The sequence below is a fragment of the Crassostrea angulata genome, chromosome 7 (assembly GCF_025612915.1).
Source record: "Crassostrea angulata isolate pt1a10 chromosome 7, ASM2561291v2, whole genome shotgun sequence".
Taxonomy (NCBI): Eukaryota; Metazoa; Mollusca; class Bivalvia; order Ostreida; family Ostreidae; genus Magallana; species Magallana angulata.
The window spans coordinates 5,267,466-5,280,684 of record NC_069117.1 but is presented as its reverse complement, the minus strand read 5'-3'; the positions used below and the strand labels follow the sequence as shown (position 1 = coordinate 5,280,684).

Below are 13,219 nucleotides of genomic sequence, written 5' to 3'. Positions count from 1 at the left end.
TTTAAATGCATAGTCACCATGGTCACGTACTTAAATTAAGACAATAATTTGTAACATACACAAACCTGGCCTGAGCAGTTTAATTAGTCGACAATTAATCCACCATTAATGAAACCGTTAAATTATTAGTTTTTTATTGCTATTTCATTTGAAGAACTAAATGATGAGTATCTCAAGAAGTCGATATGGCGGGGGTTTTTTTCTCCATTTTTTTTTGAAAATTATCTATAATACAAGGTTGCTTAATGAAATAACCAAGTCCAAGTCTTTTAAATATTTGTTTGATTCATATATATATGGAAACTACTACGAGATGTAACATTGAACTATCATTTTGCTTTCGACGCCACTGACATGTATAATGTGGGGAGGGTGAATATTTCTACCTCCTGCACGGGGAGGCAATACATAATATTACATAATAATAACTGCTCAGGTATTTAATTGATTATCACCGTATTTAAAATCGGGGGATCTCGCATAGAGAAAGTCAAATCGGTAAGGCTAACGGTAAATGGATAATTAGAAGAAGTAGACTGAAAACACTTTATGACAGGTCATTAATTATTTCGTACTAAAATAAAAGTTGCTACAATTATTATAAACATATTATTCATAAAATAAATATATTTCTATACATATATGCATTAAAATATGCAATAAAGTAGAATTTGAAAATTAATTAATATGTCCAACCCCTTTAGAATTATAAAGTATTAAATTCATATATCTATAAAATTCTTACATTTCTGTACATTTATTATGCAAAATAGTATTTAAAAATATTAAAAACTATTAAGTAGTATAATAATGATTTTCATAGGGTACGTTTTCTCTTGGAGAAAACGTACCCGGGTACGTTTTCTCCTGGAGAAAACGTACCCTAGAAATTGGGTACGTTTTCTCCTGGGTGCGTTTTCTCCTGATACCGTTCCCAAGAACCTTGTTTTCCGGAATTTGATTTCTAACAATATACATAAAAACCTAGGAGTAGACAACAAACAGAAATTGCGAAATCGTTCAGCAAAAGCTGAGGCATTACAGGTATGCTCTATATGTTCATTCAGTGTAAAATAAAAATCACCTTTTCAATAACATGATAAAACTATAAAATTTTTGTTAGTAAAACAAGATTTCTAAAGATGTTTGCAACCTCGTGTATACAGAAAAAACCAGCTAACGTTATTCTCTATCCTGTAGAACTGAACTTAAAGTGACAGTTTAAGGAAGGTATATTTTAGACTTATTAGTGTTCTCTGACCCAGCTTTGCTAAAGGTAGGATTCGGTAGTATTTCGAATATTGAATTAATCTGATACATGTAACTGCAACAGTGAACAAGGTGAAAGAACCCGCCTAACCACACCCTTAACTATTCAGTCATAAGTATATGTACTTCGGTATATACCATTTCTCCTCTGTTTACTTATAAGAGCTTGACTTTGAGCCATTGATGGTGTTTTAATATATTGTCTAAATCTAAGAACTTCATGTTCTTTATTTTTGCCCAGAGGTTATAGTTTTTAGTTTACCCCAAACAATAGATTTAAACCTTGCACATGACATGTTATAGATGTCAACCTAATTCTATCATATGAATGGAAATGAATCAGAATGCCAAATTTCATGAATATGAATAATAAATAAGTTGTTTCTAGAGCGTAAAATTTGACCTTGATTTTTATTAGTTTTCATATATGGCTAAAATATTTAATTGTTAGAAATTTTAAACTACATGTTTTAATGGCTACACATTGTGAAAAAGGATTGGATGTAAGTGTTATTTCCTTATGATATTCAGTCCATCTTTGCTAGTCAAGGGTTTACGATCAACTCTGTTCCTCTACCCTAGGCTAGCGAACATGAATACAGTCTTGATTTTACAAACTTCATATCTATATAAGCTCATCGTTGTTACCTTGTGTTCTCAAGGAGGGACTTCCCTCTGGTACAGTTGATTTAGCTTCCTCTTTCAAAGCTAGTAAACTTTTATATTGTTAACCAGTGAGATACGTCTGAGTTGATGTAAGTTTGTTTGCTTTTGAATTAAGAAATAAGGAATCGATCATTCTTTGAGTATTATGAGGTGGTTTAATAAGGTTGGGGATGATCAAATCCAATAAAGCCCGAAAGGCTTTATGATAGTTTTAACCACACCTGTATTTGACCACCTCATAACATTCAAAGAATGATTCATTATTCCTAAAGTTTATCTTATTTTCACCAATTGTTCAATGGAATGTAAAACTATTCACATTTCTACTTAATTTTTAAGACCTGAGCTAAGTTACGTCGCAGTCTTGCTTTGTCTCATGTTGTAAAAAACTAATAAAACAGGAATGATGTTATAGTAGCTGCAACAATGTATCACTCCCTGTCTTTTGTACCTGTCTACCTGAATTGATGTTTTCTGAATTCATTTGAACAAATATTTTGGGTGGATTATGTTAATACAGCTATTGTTTAAAATGCTTATGACTTGTTTATAAAGATAAAAGGAGATGAAATGGAAGAGACAATTATATTTGCTGTCGTAATTGTTTTTTTATATTTATAAAAATAAATTACTGTAACAGTTACTAACATTTAGAAACATCCAAAAAACAGATTTATGATTCGCAATTGATAACACAGTTGACTTCATTTATCCAAAGAACCATTTATCTCATCTTTGAGAAGAGCAATTTGTAATATTTTTGATTTCAGCTTTCAATAAATAATTCTGATTGTCTTTTTCAGTTTTGGAAAATAAATCTGTGACATAGATTGGAATCATCCTTCTATTTATTTGACTTTTCTTGTGGAACCCCCCCCCACCCCACCCTCAACACTCGAAGATCTACTACCACTTCATCCATTGCATGGAACATTTATGCAATGGAAGTTTGATGTTGTAGACATAATGTTAGATAATCACTTTTTATTTTTACAGGGAGCAGCAGCATGGCTGACAAGAAGTGTATTGTAGTTCTGGTCGTGATCGGGGCACTTGTCATTATGACAATATCTCTGATTGCCACATCTTTGAAGAAACTGGCCTCTGACGAGAGTAAGTAGCTATAGTTGTCAGTATCATTTATATTCTCTACAGAAAGCAAAAATTCAAAGTTTACAATTTGTATGTATTTAGATTTAATTAAAAAATATAAAGGTAACATATTGTTAATCTATCATCCACTTTCAAATTGTTTTCTAGATTTCATTTAATTTCAAACTATTCTAATTTGCCTGTTCACATTCAAGTGTGAAATATAACATTGAAATGAAACATGTTGGGAATTTGAAACCATATTTGACAAGTGACATAAATGTAAGATATAAAAAATAGTATTTAGTTTGAAGAGTGCGATTATGTTGTTTCAAATCCTGCTGCATTCTACCATTTGATATCGCAAAGGGGAAGAACTCAGTATTCATCAATTTCTGATTAACATAGAATATTAGAAGTTATTCCCCTTTAAAAATATTTTCAAGTAAGTACCAGGTACCAATTATGAAAGTTTGTGATTTGACAGTTTGAATGACACTGTTTATGGATACATGCAAGTTGTACAAGTTATAACAGGTAAAATAGATAGTGTTCAGAGATTCATCCTTGGTGATTTACTATCCATCCTCTCAATCTTCTCCTATGTTGGAGAGGAGAGGATATTGAACCCTTTGTGAGCAAGGATGTCAGAGAGATGACAGTTGATGACTCTGTTTTACAGTTGGAATTAAATATGACACCATCAACAAGGACCTTGGGGACTCCACTCTGAGGGAAGGCCTACATAACGGACCGCCAGGGTTTGAATTCATCATTTTCCCTAGTGTCTACAAGTCACTGGAATTCTCCCAAAGGGTGTGTTATTGTTCAGAAAACAGCAAATATTAGTCCCAACCACATAATGTTTTGTTAATTATAGGTTTCAGTTTTGAACATACAGTAATGTTTTACACACTTGAAGGAAGCATTACAGTTGGTCAATCCATAGAAACAAGTGTTTTTTTGTGAAGTTGACATATGTATCATTTAAGTTCACTCAGTAAAATTCGATTTTTTATGCACAAAAAAGACATGTATTTGCTTTTAACTTATGCTGTAAATACGTACTCGATACTTTACTAAACACAGGGAAACTTTAAGAGGAAGTCACCAGGATGGTATGAAAGTACATAATATTCAAAACATAAACTGTTACAGTACAGTATTTGGTCATAGAATGCATTTTGAAATTCATAATAAGATAATAGATATAAAAACCCAGCAGAAGCTGAGCCCATGTACTTTACATTACAAGAGCATGCTATAACCAGCCAAATGCCAAATACTGTGGAATCATCATTGTTCATGGGAGACCAATTTTTGTGGCTTTTGTGGGTAACTCTTGCCCCCGAATTTACATCCCTATGAACTAATATACAAACATTTGTTTACTATGTATTAAAATTAAATCGAACTTGTTACTAATGAAATTACATCCCCATGAACCAGGAAAATTTTGGCTACCCAGGAAAATTGACCTTAATGAATAAAAATGATTCCACACTAATATAGTGATGATTGAATATATAAAGTTAAAGTTTACTTAATTTTACTTAATTTTATTGTTTATTTACAAAATGCGGGTGTCCAATACCTCATTAAGTTCCCTGTAGCCCAGATAAATCTCTATCAGAAGGTATCGTGTACTGAATGGGGAAAAGATACCTCTTCTATATAATTTAGATTTCCTTGTTTATCTGCATTTCTTATTTGACAGCTTATTCTACTCATTTACCCAAGAAATCTGACACGAAGGATAAACTGATTTTTCTTTACTTGGGTCATAGGCAATGGCATCTAGTGTGATTAATTAGGGCTTTTCGACTTTCGGTCGAAAAGACCTATTGTTATTCTGATGTTTTATTATTATTTTTCTTTTTCTCAACAGAATTTCCGTCAGCGATTTTTTTAAAATGGAAAGGATTTCGGAAATAACTTTACATTAGTCTTATAGCATTTTTAAATGTCACCAGTGTGTAAGGTTTTAGATTTCCGGTTCCGGTACTTCCGGTTTACACAAGCAAAATAGTAGAATTTTAAATGAATCAATATATTGTTTTTATTTTTAAAGAAAATTCATTGTAATTTTAGAGTTAGATCAACCATGTCGAGTTGTTTAAAAAGTAAAGTTGCGGCGAGTTTCTATCTCTTATCAGTTTTGAGATTTTAGGCCTCAAACTTGAGAAAAGGGGGGATGAAAAAATAAAAAACTCAGAAAAGCTTAGGAATGTTATAAGACGTTTACATGTTGTTCAAATAGAAGTAATTAAGGTATATTTCAAGTTTCATTGAATAGTATTGAGTACTTCGTTTTATGTGCCGATGAATATTGTCTATGGGAGTTTCCATGTTAAATTGAATTCACGCATGTAACGTTTTCTCAAAGAGTTTTCAAGCAAATATTTTTAGGTCACCTGAGTCACTCAGGTGACCTATTGCAATTGGTCTTCGTCCGTCGTCGTGCGTCTGTGCGTCGTGCGTCGTGCGTTAACAATTTTACATTTTTAACTTCTTCTTGAAAACTACCAGGCCAATCGTTACCATTTTTGGTGTGAAGCATCTCTATGGTAAGAAGAATCTAAATTGTGAAATTCATGGCTCTACCACCCCTAGGGTGCCACGGGCGGGGCCAAATATGCAAAAAAAAGCCAAATTTTCAAAAATCTTCTTCTCTACTCCCACGCATGTGAGGAAAAAACTAAATGCATGGTTATGTTGTCCATGAAGCCCTCTACCAAAATTGTGAAATTTATGGCCCCTGGGTCAGGGGTTCTGACTCTAGGGCGGGGCCAATGTGGCCATATAGTAAAAATGTATTAAATCTTAGAAAATCTTCTTCTCTACTACCATATACATTGGTCAAAAACTAAATGCATGATTATGATGTCCATGAAGCCCTTAACCTAAATTGTGAAATTTATGACCCCTGGGTCAGGGGTTCAGGCTCTAGGGTGGGGCCAATATGGCCAAATCGTAAAAATGTATTAAATCTTAGAAAATCTTCTTCTCTACTATCATATATATTTGTCAAAAACTAAATGCATGATAATGATGTCCATGAAGCCCTCAACCTAAATTGTGAAATTCATGACCCCATGGTCAGGGGTTCAGGCTCTAGGGTGGGGCCAATATGGCCAAATTGTAAAAATGTATTAAATCTTAGAAAATCTTCTTCTCTACCCCCATATATATTTGTTAAAAACTAAATGCATGATTATGATGTCCATGAAGCCCTCTACCAAAATTGTGAAATTCATGACCCCTGGGTCAGGGGTTCAGGCTCTAGGGTGGGGCCAATATGGCCAAATAGTAAAAATGTATTAAATCTTAGAAAATCTTCTTCTCTACTCCCATATATATTTGTTAAAAATTAAATGCATTGTTATGATGTCCATGAGGCCCTCTACCAAAATTGTGAAATTCATGACCACTTTATTAGGTGTTCAGGCTCTAGGGTAGGGCCAATATGGCCATATAGTAAAACTTTTTTAAATCTTAAAAAATCTTCTTCTCTACTCCCACACATGTGAGCAAAAAACTGAATACATGGTTATGATGTCCATGAGGGCCTCTACTAAAATTGTGAAATTCATGCCCCTTTGTTAGGTGTTCAGGCTCTAGGGTTGGGCCAATATGGCCATATAGTAAAAATGTTTTAAATCTTAAAAAATCTTCTTCTCTACTCCCACACATGTGGGCAAAAAAATAAATACATGGTTATGATATCCACAATCTCCTTTACCTAAATTGTGAAATTCATGGTCCTTGGGTCAGGGGTTCAGAACATGAAAAGGGGGGGGGGGGGGGGGGGGGGGGCGCAATATCGCAATATAGTGTTAATGCATATAATGTTTAAAAATTTTCTTCTCTATTCTCACACATCTGTATAAAAAAAACTGACTAATAATTATGTTTACCAGGAAGTCCTCTACTGAAATTTTAATTTTCATGTCCCCTCAAGGATGGGTTTTGACTCTAGGGCAGGGCCAAATAGGATGTATAGATGTTAATGCATATAACGTTAAAACTCCCACACACCTGAAAGGAAAACTGAATTCATGATTTTGTAGACCAGATCTTTTAGTTTTTCACCAAAATAATAGGTTTCACAGTTCTTTTTGAAATGTGGTCGTCATTACAAATTTATAATTTTTCTACTCCAGTATGAAACCTAATTAATTAGATGCGTATATGAGACTCCATGACAAGTTTGTGTATGGGATATATGCTACTCAGGTGACCGTTAAGGCCAATTGGCCTCTTGTTATATTTGGGAGTTGATTTTTAATCAACTCTCCTATGCAGTCACTCGGACAAACCGAAAGTGAAACAGTGTTTGGACCTCAGCACAAATTATTGCTCCTGACAAGACTTAGTTCTTGAAAATAATTGATGAATTCGATGTAATGTATGCTAAAGCATTGTTTTTCAAGGAAACTTATTTACAAATACCTTAAAAATAGTCAGATTTTAAATGGTACGAACAATTTAAAAAAAATTTGTAGTTGTATGTATTCCTACGCCAGAGTTCAATATAGTCTCAGCCAAGCGTTTGGTTGAACGAGACTAGAGTTCAATATTGCTTGGATTCATACAATTTTCGAGAAATATTTTTACCAGTGATACATAGTTTGATTGAATTATTTTATCTTTGAATATAATTTAACATGATTCATGTGGAGGTTTCTCGACATTCTAGTCGAAAAAGTTCAAAAATTCATATTATAAAAATATGCGTTATTCAAATTAGAAACTACATATACATGTACTTGTCATGCAAAATAACATATCATTGATTTTAATATAAATAAACATCGACAAAATCAACTCCTGTCAGTTCTTCAGTACTTTGATTTGTATTTGCAATTAGGGACCTAATGCGCAGACCGGAAAAGGTCCTGGGAAAAAAATTCTAAAAATAAGGGATCTGAAGGGGTCAATATTAAAAACAGTCCTTTTGCTGTAACTTTTTTATTGTTTATCTGATTTTCAAAATCTTTTCGGTTTATAGTTCAGAATAAAGAGTACAATTTAAAAAATATGGTCCGAGGGGGCACTTTTTGACTCCTTATAGGGGTTTTAAGGGCCTGAAAATGATAACTTTATCACAATTCAATTTCAAGAGTTATCTCGCTTTGCTCAATAAATGATTAGGATATATATTGTTTAAATAGACGTAATTAAGATATATTCAAAGTTTCATTAGATGGTATCGAGTACTTCTGGTTTTATGAGCCGATGAAAATTGTCTATGGGAGTTTCTATGTTAAATTGAATTCACGCATGTAACGTTTTCTCAAAGAGTTTTTAAGCAAATATTTTTATATTTTGTACTTGTAATGAGGGACTAAATGCGCGGACCGGAAAAGGTCTAAGGAAAAAAATTCCGAAAAATAAGGGACCTGAAGGGGTCCGTATTAAGAACAGCCCTTTAGCTGTAACTTTTTTATTACTCATCCAATTTTCAAACTCTTTTCAGTTACTAGTTTAGATTAAAGAGTACAATTTAAAAATTATGGTACAAAGGGCCACTTTTTGACTCTTTATAGGGGTTTTAAAGGCCTGAAAATGATAACTTCATCACATTTAAAGAAAATTAAAATTCAAGAGTTATCTCGCTTTGCTCAATGAATAATTAGCATTAGAGCTTTTGGCATACCAAAACTCTTGAATCTTAAATATATGAATTTTTAGAACTTTTATTTCAGGAAACAAACGATATAGTTGGATAACAAATTCTGAAGTTGTCTTTCTTTGGGCTTTAATTTCTTAAATGTTAACGTGTGGGTATATGCTCATGATATTTTTTTATTTTTAATATACAGATTCTGAGAGAAAATATGATAAATTTAAATAAGGGGTTTTAAGGGCTGTCGAAAAGCCCTTCCTTTTTGTCGGAGACAAAAATAGGTCTAGTTTATTTTTAATTTTCTATTAATGATGAAGAATCACTACTGAACTAATATAAAGGGATGAATTTCAACCTTAAATTGGTACAAATTATCCTTGGGCAAAAGGACAGCATATTCTTTTAAGTTGAAAAAATTATGGAGACAATGAAAAAAATGTTTATACATGTATAAATATCTTTGAAAGACACATATTGCATCTTATCATAATCTTCCTTTAATTGCCTGTATATACCGTACTAGAAATAAATGTTGAATACCATAGTTACTTTTATATAATTAATCATATTTACTATATATATTTTTCTCAAATGAACTCAAATTGTTAATGTTGAGGTATGACAGTTGAAAATATAATTTGAATGTAAAAAGTACTTTTACTTTTATAGTTGACTTGCTATCTTTAGTGCCTTAACCAAGATGGTGTACTTTTACTTGCATATTTGACTTGCTATCTTTAGTGCCTTAATAAAGATGGTGTGCAGATCAAACTGGATGTGACTTACCAGTACAAAGTTCGCTCGGCCAATTTACGCACGGTGATTTTAAACTTCAGGAACTTCACAGGCTACAAGAAGGTCCTCACTTATGCAGGTTTGTTGACTAGAACAGCCAGTAAGAAAACGGAGTATAATGTATACTTCTCTTTTAATAAAGGTTGAATATTCTATATTTAACAAGTAATATAGCATTTAATATTACAACTGAATGCACCTTCTCATTGAAATGCTTTAATATGAGGGAAGGTTGTACAATATGCATTATTCCATGGGTCATTGAAATTTTTACATCTCTACTCCACTTAGCACTAGTATAATATTTGAAAAAAAAAATAGGTTGATGATGAACTTTAGATCTAGTTTTATTTACCAATACATGTGTGCAATGTAAGAAAAATAAGATTTAAGGTACTTGTAAATTCAAATGCATTTTCAGGAAACTCTTATATATTTTCGGGTTATAATGACTACATTTATTTGGCTTTTTGATTATTTAAGGTGAGGCAGCTCTCCACGAGGCATGCAGCTACTTCAACACTTCACAGTTCCAGAGTCAGAGAGCCGAATTCCAGGAGTTTGTCCGCACTAAGATCATTGAGAGATATGACCTCCTGTACGCGGACATCACGGACTTACAGGTGGGGCTTTTAATATTCTTTTGACTAACTTATAGTGGTTCAAAGATTTTTAAATTGCTAATTTCTCCAATAAAAATATTGATTAACTGTGGTGTCAACTTCACTTAAAGAACAGCCGGGTTGATTTTTTGTCCTTTACAGGTTAGCAACATTGAAAGGCCCGCTGAATATGAGAGTGCCATCAGGAGTAAGGAGCGAGCTAGGGAGGACATTCAGGTACCTTCTGTTTATTATATTTTTTATGGGACAAGGGATGTAACTCTCATTGAAACACGATGCATTTAGATACTATGTTCTCCTAGCCTTCAATCTGGTCAAAAGCAGATCTCAGATCCTTAGTGCTCCCAATGCATGTTATGTTGCTTTGAGGCGACATATTATTAGGATCTGATTTTTTTATTGACTGTGTTGGCCTCATTTCTTGTAACGTCTCAAGCCATAGTCCAGAGTCCATGTAGCTGTCTCCTACCTGTGGCTGTCAACATCTGAAGTATTGATTATCTGAATGTTCATGTCTCATACAGCATGTCATCTTAACACTCAGAAATACCATAATCATTCTTATAGGTAGCACTAAATGAGAGGCCTAGGTTACTGACAGAGGCGGAAACAGAAAAACGAGAAGCAGAAACTCAGGCGGAAATCATAAAAGACAAAGCAGAATCAGATGCAAGGATTCTCAGCAATAGGTATTTATACACCTGTGATAATAACCTTGGATCATTCTAAAAAGAACAAAAAAAATTGACACTGGGTGTTAGAATTCTCTGATTGATGGAATCGTTTGTAAAAATAAACAATTTTTTAATTCAGGGCCAAAACTGAAGCTGAAGCGATCTTGACTCAATATCAGAAGGAGGCTGAAGCTTACAAGCAGATCATCGAGGCCTCGGGCCTTGGATTCACAGTAGAGGGTTTCATCTCGTACCTTGGGGTGCGAGTGATTGCTGATGCTAAGAACCCAGTCTACATTGGACTACAGAGTCCGGCCAAGTCGTCCTATAATTAGATACTTAAAACTTCCAAAATTGCTCAGTATCATTTACTGTGGAATCATTAAAATTCACCGCAGCTCAATTTTTGTGGATATGTGGATCTCCTTCATCCACATACATCCTCAACGAATTATTAAATACAGTATTCATTTGTTAATCATACAATTAAATCTTAAAAACTTTATTCCATGGAAATTGGTCTTGATGAAATTTAATGATCTCCCAGCATTTGATGTTAAGATATCCAATTGTAACCTTAGACCTTTCATTTTGTTAAAACAAAAAATATTGATATTGATAATTTTGTAGACTCTATTTATTAACGAAACTTTATCAAAATTTATCTAATAGTTTTGACTGTCTCTGTGTTTAAATGGATTGCAAAGGTTGATTCAGGTTTGCCTCATAAATTACCAGTAAAAGAATGTGCCAATATCCATGAATCTATGAAATAAGAATTTTGATCTTTTGATTATTACAAATTACTCAAAAAATTCATCTGAGTTTACAATATGAGCTGTACAAATGTCTATGAATGTAGTTAGTGTATATCTTATTACTGATAGAAAATATTTTTACATTTTTATAAAAGCATCAGGAATGAACCAAAAATGATAGTTGTTGTTTATAACCTGTGAGCTTTATTTTGTTATTTTGTGCATGTTATTGTGCATGTTATTGTGCATGTTATTTGGACATTAGTAATAGTCTGCTTTAACTTTATGCAAGAGATTTATAGAAAATTTTAGAATTTGAATTGTAAATTGGTTCAGCTTTTATCCATATGTAAGTACTGGTAGCAATTGTATTAATACTCGTCCTCAACACACACAACTTTTGTATCAAACTAGTTGAACTTAGTGATGTATTCTGCAGGTTTTTTTTTTGTGGTACATACTTTTTTGTCTACCATAATGTTGTACTTTATCATGTCTAGCCTTACAATGCATGCTTTATTTATCTACCTGTATTTGTATTTGACTTATCTTCATGTCTTTTATGGATACTTTTCTTGACTTATGTTGTCTGTTACCTCCTATTATCTGACTTCACCCCTTGACTGGCTTTTTTTTAATCATTTTAACGATATGTTTATGATGTACTGATGTTGTCTTAATTATTACAGTGCTACTCTTTAAATGATTCTATCTCTCTCTCTTCAGTTTCAAATGTTTTACATAGACTTGCATCTGAATCAAATCAAGTTATTGAAAACAGGGTGTTTTTAATTATACTTAATTGTTAAAATACTATATTATATAATTTTCTCCTTGCTAACCTACTGATTGAATTATTTCTTTCTTCTTTTTTTAAAAAAAAACGTTGGCAGTGTTTCATTTGCATTGGTAATAAATTTATATCCTTAGGTGATGTCTTCAGTATAGTTGTTGTTTTGGTTTTTTTTAAGACCAACTTGCTACATAGATTTATTTTGTTGGTCAAACAAAATGCATTTGTCATTTGCTATCATGGCCGCATTGAGTATAAACCTATCCAACAATTACAATGGTTATAACATTTTGAACTTGTTTCAAAGGACCTCATTTTGCCGATGATAATAAATCAATTAAAATTGTACGATACATGGGAGAGATTCTAAATATTTTCAAATATGAAATCAGGTAAAGACTGAAACATACTTTTAAAATACATGAAAAACCTCCCCTCTAGGTTTATCAAAAAATAGAATAAAAAAGTTCTTAATTTATTCCGATGAACATTGGTCAGTATAATGGCAAGCAAGGGCAGCTTGTTCTCGTTATTCTGTGTGTAATTATAATGTTTTACCCTGTCAGCTAGAGACACGTTATGAATATAGGTCACAGTTTCTGTGATAAAAATTCACAAACAGCACAATAATTACCGGTATACTACTTAGTTTTAGATGCTGGAGGACGTCCCATATCTTGTAGGAATATTATGATCCTTAATTTAAACAGGCGTGGTTAGTTCAAGGATGTAAATGAATCACAGATTCAGCTTAATTACGGAGAGTGATACTGACTACCCAGATGCTTATTTTAGTACAATCCCTCTTTCTAAATATTCTTTTAATTAATAATGCAGCATTGCTCTCACCAAAAATCATTAATGTATCTATTCAGTATCTATGAGTGACAAAAAAATTGTTCTTGTTAAAAGCGTTGCTC

At 32.8% G+C, this 13,219-nt stretch overlaps 1 protein-coding gene across 2 annotated transcripts; it reads left to right on the top strand.

Moving 5' to 3' along the window:
* The first annotated feature begins 956 nt into the window (after positions 1-956).
* On the top strand, positions 957-12,449 carry LOC128156715 (uncharacterized). 2 transcript variants are annotated; one of them, XM_052818966.1, is made up of 8 exons: positions 957-1,044; positions 2,932-3,048; positions 3,710-3,843; positions 9,398-9,530; positions 9,935-10,074; positions 10,216-10,290; positions 10,642-10,763; positions 10,888-12,449. In XM_052818966.1, exons 2-8 carry the CDS (start codon positions 2,943-2,945, stop codon positions 11,081-11,083), a joined length of 906 nt encoding a protein of 301 aa, XP_052674926.1. In that variant the 5' UTR covers positions 957-1,044; positions 2,932-2,942; the 3' UTR covers positions 11,084-12,449. The 2 variants fall into 2 exon arrangements, with proteins under 2 accessions (XP_052674926.1, XP_052674927.1); XM_052818967.1 differs by lacking the exon at positions 957-1,044 and adding an exon at positions 2,000-2,024.
* The last annotated feature ends 770 nt before the right edge of the window (positions 12,450-13,219 follow it).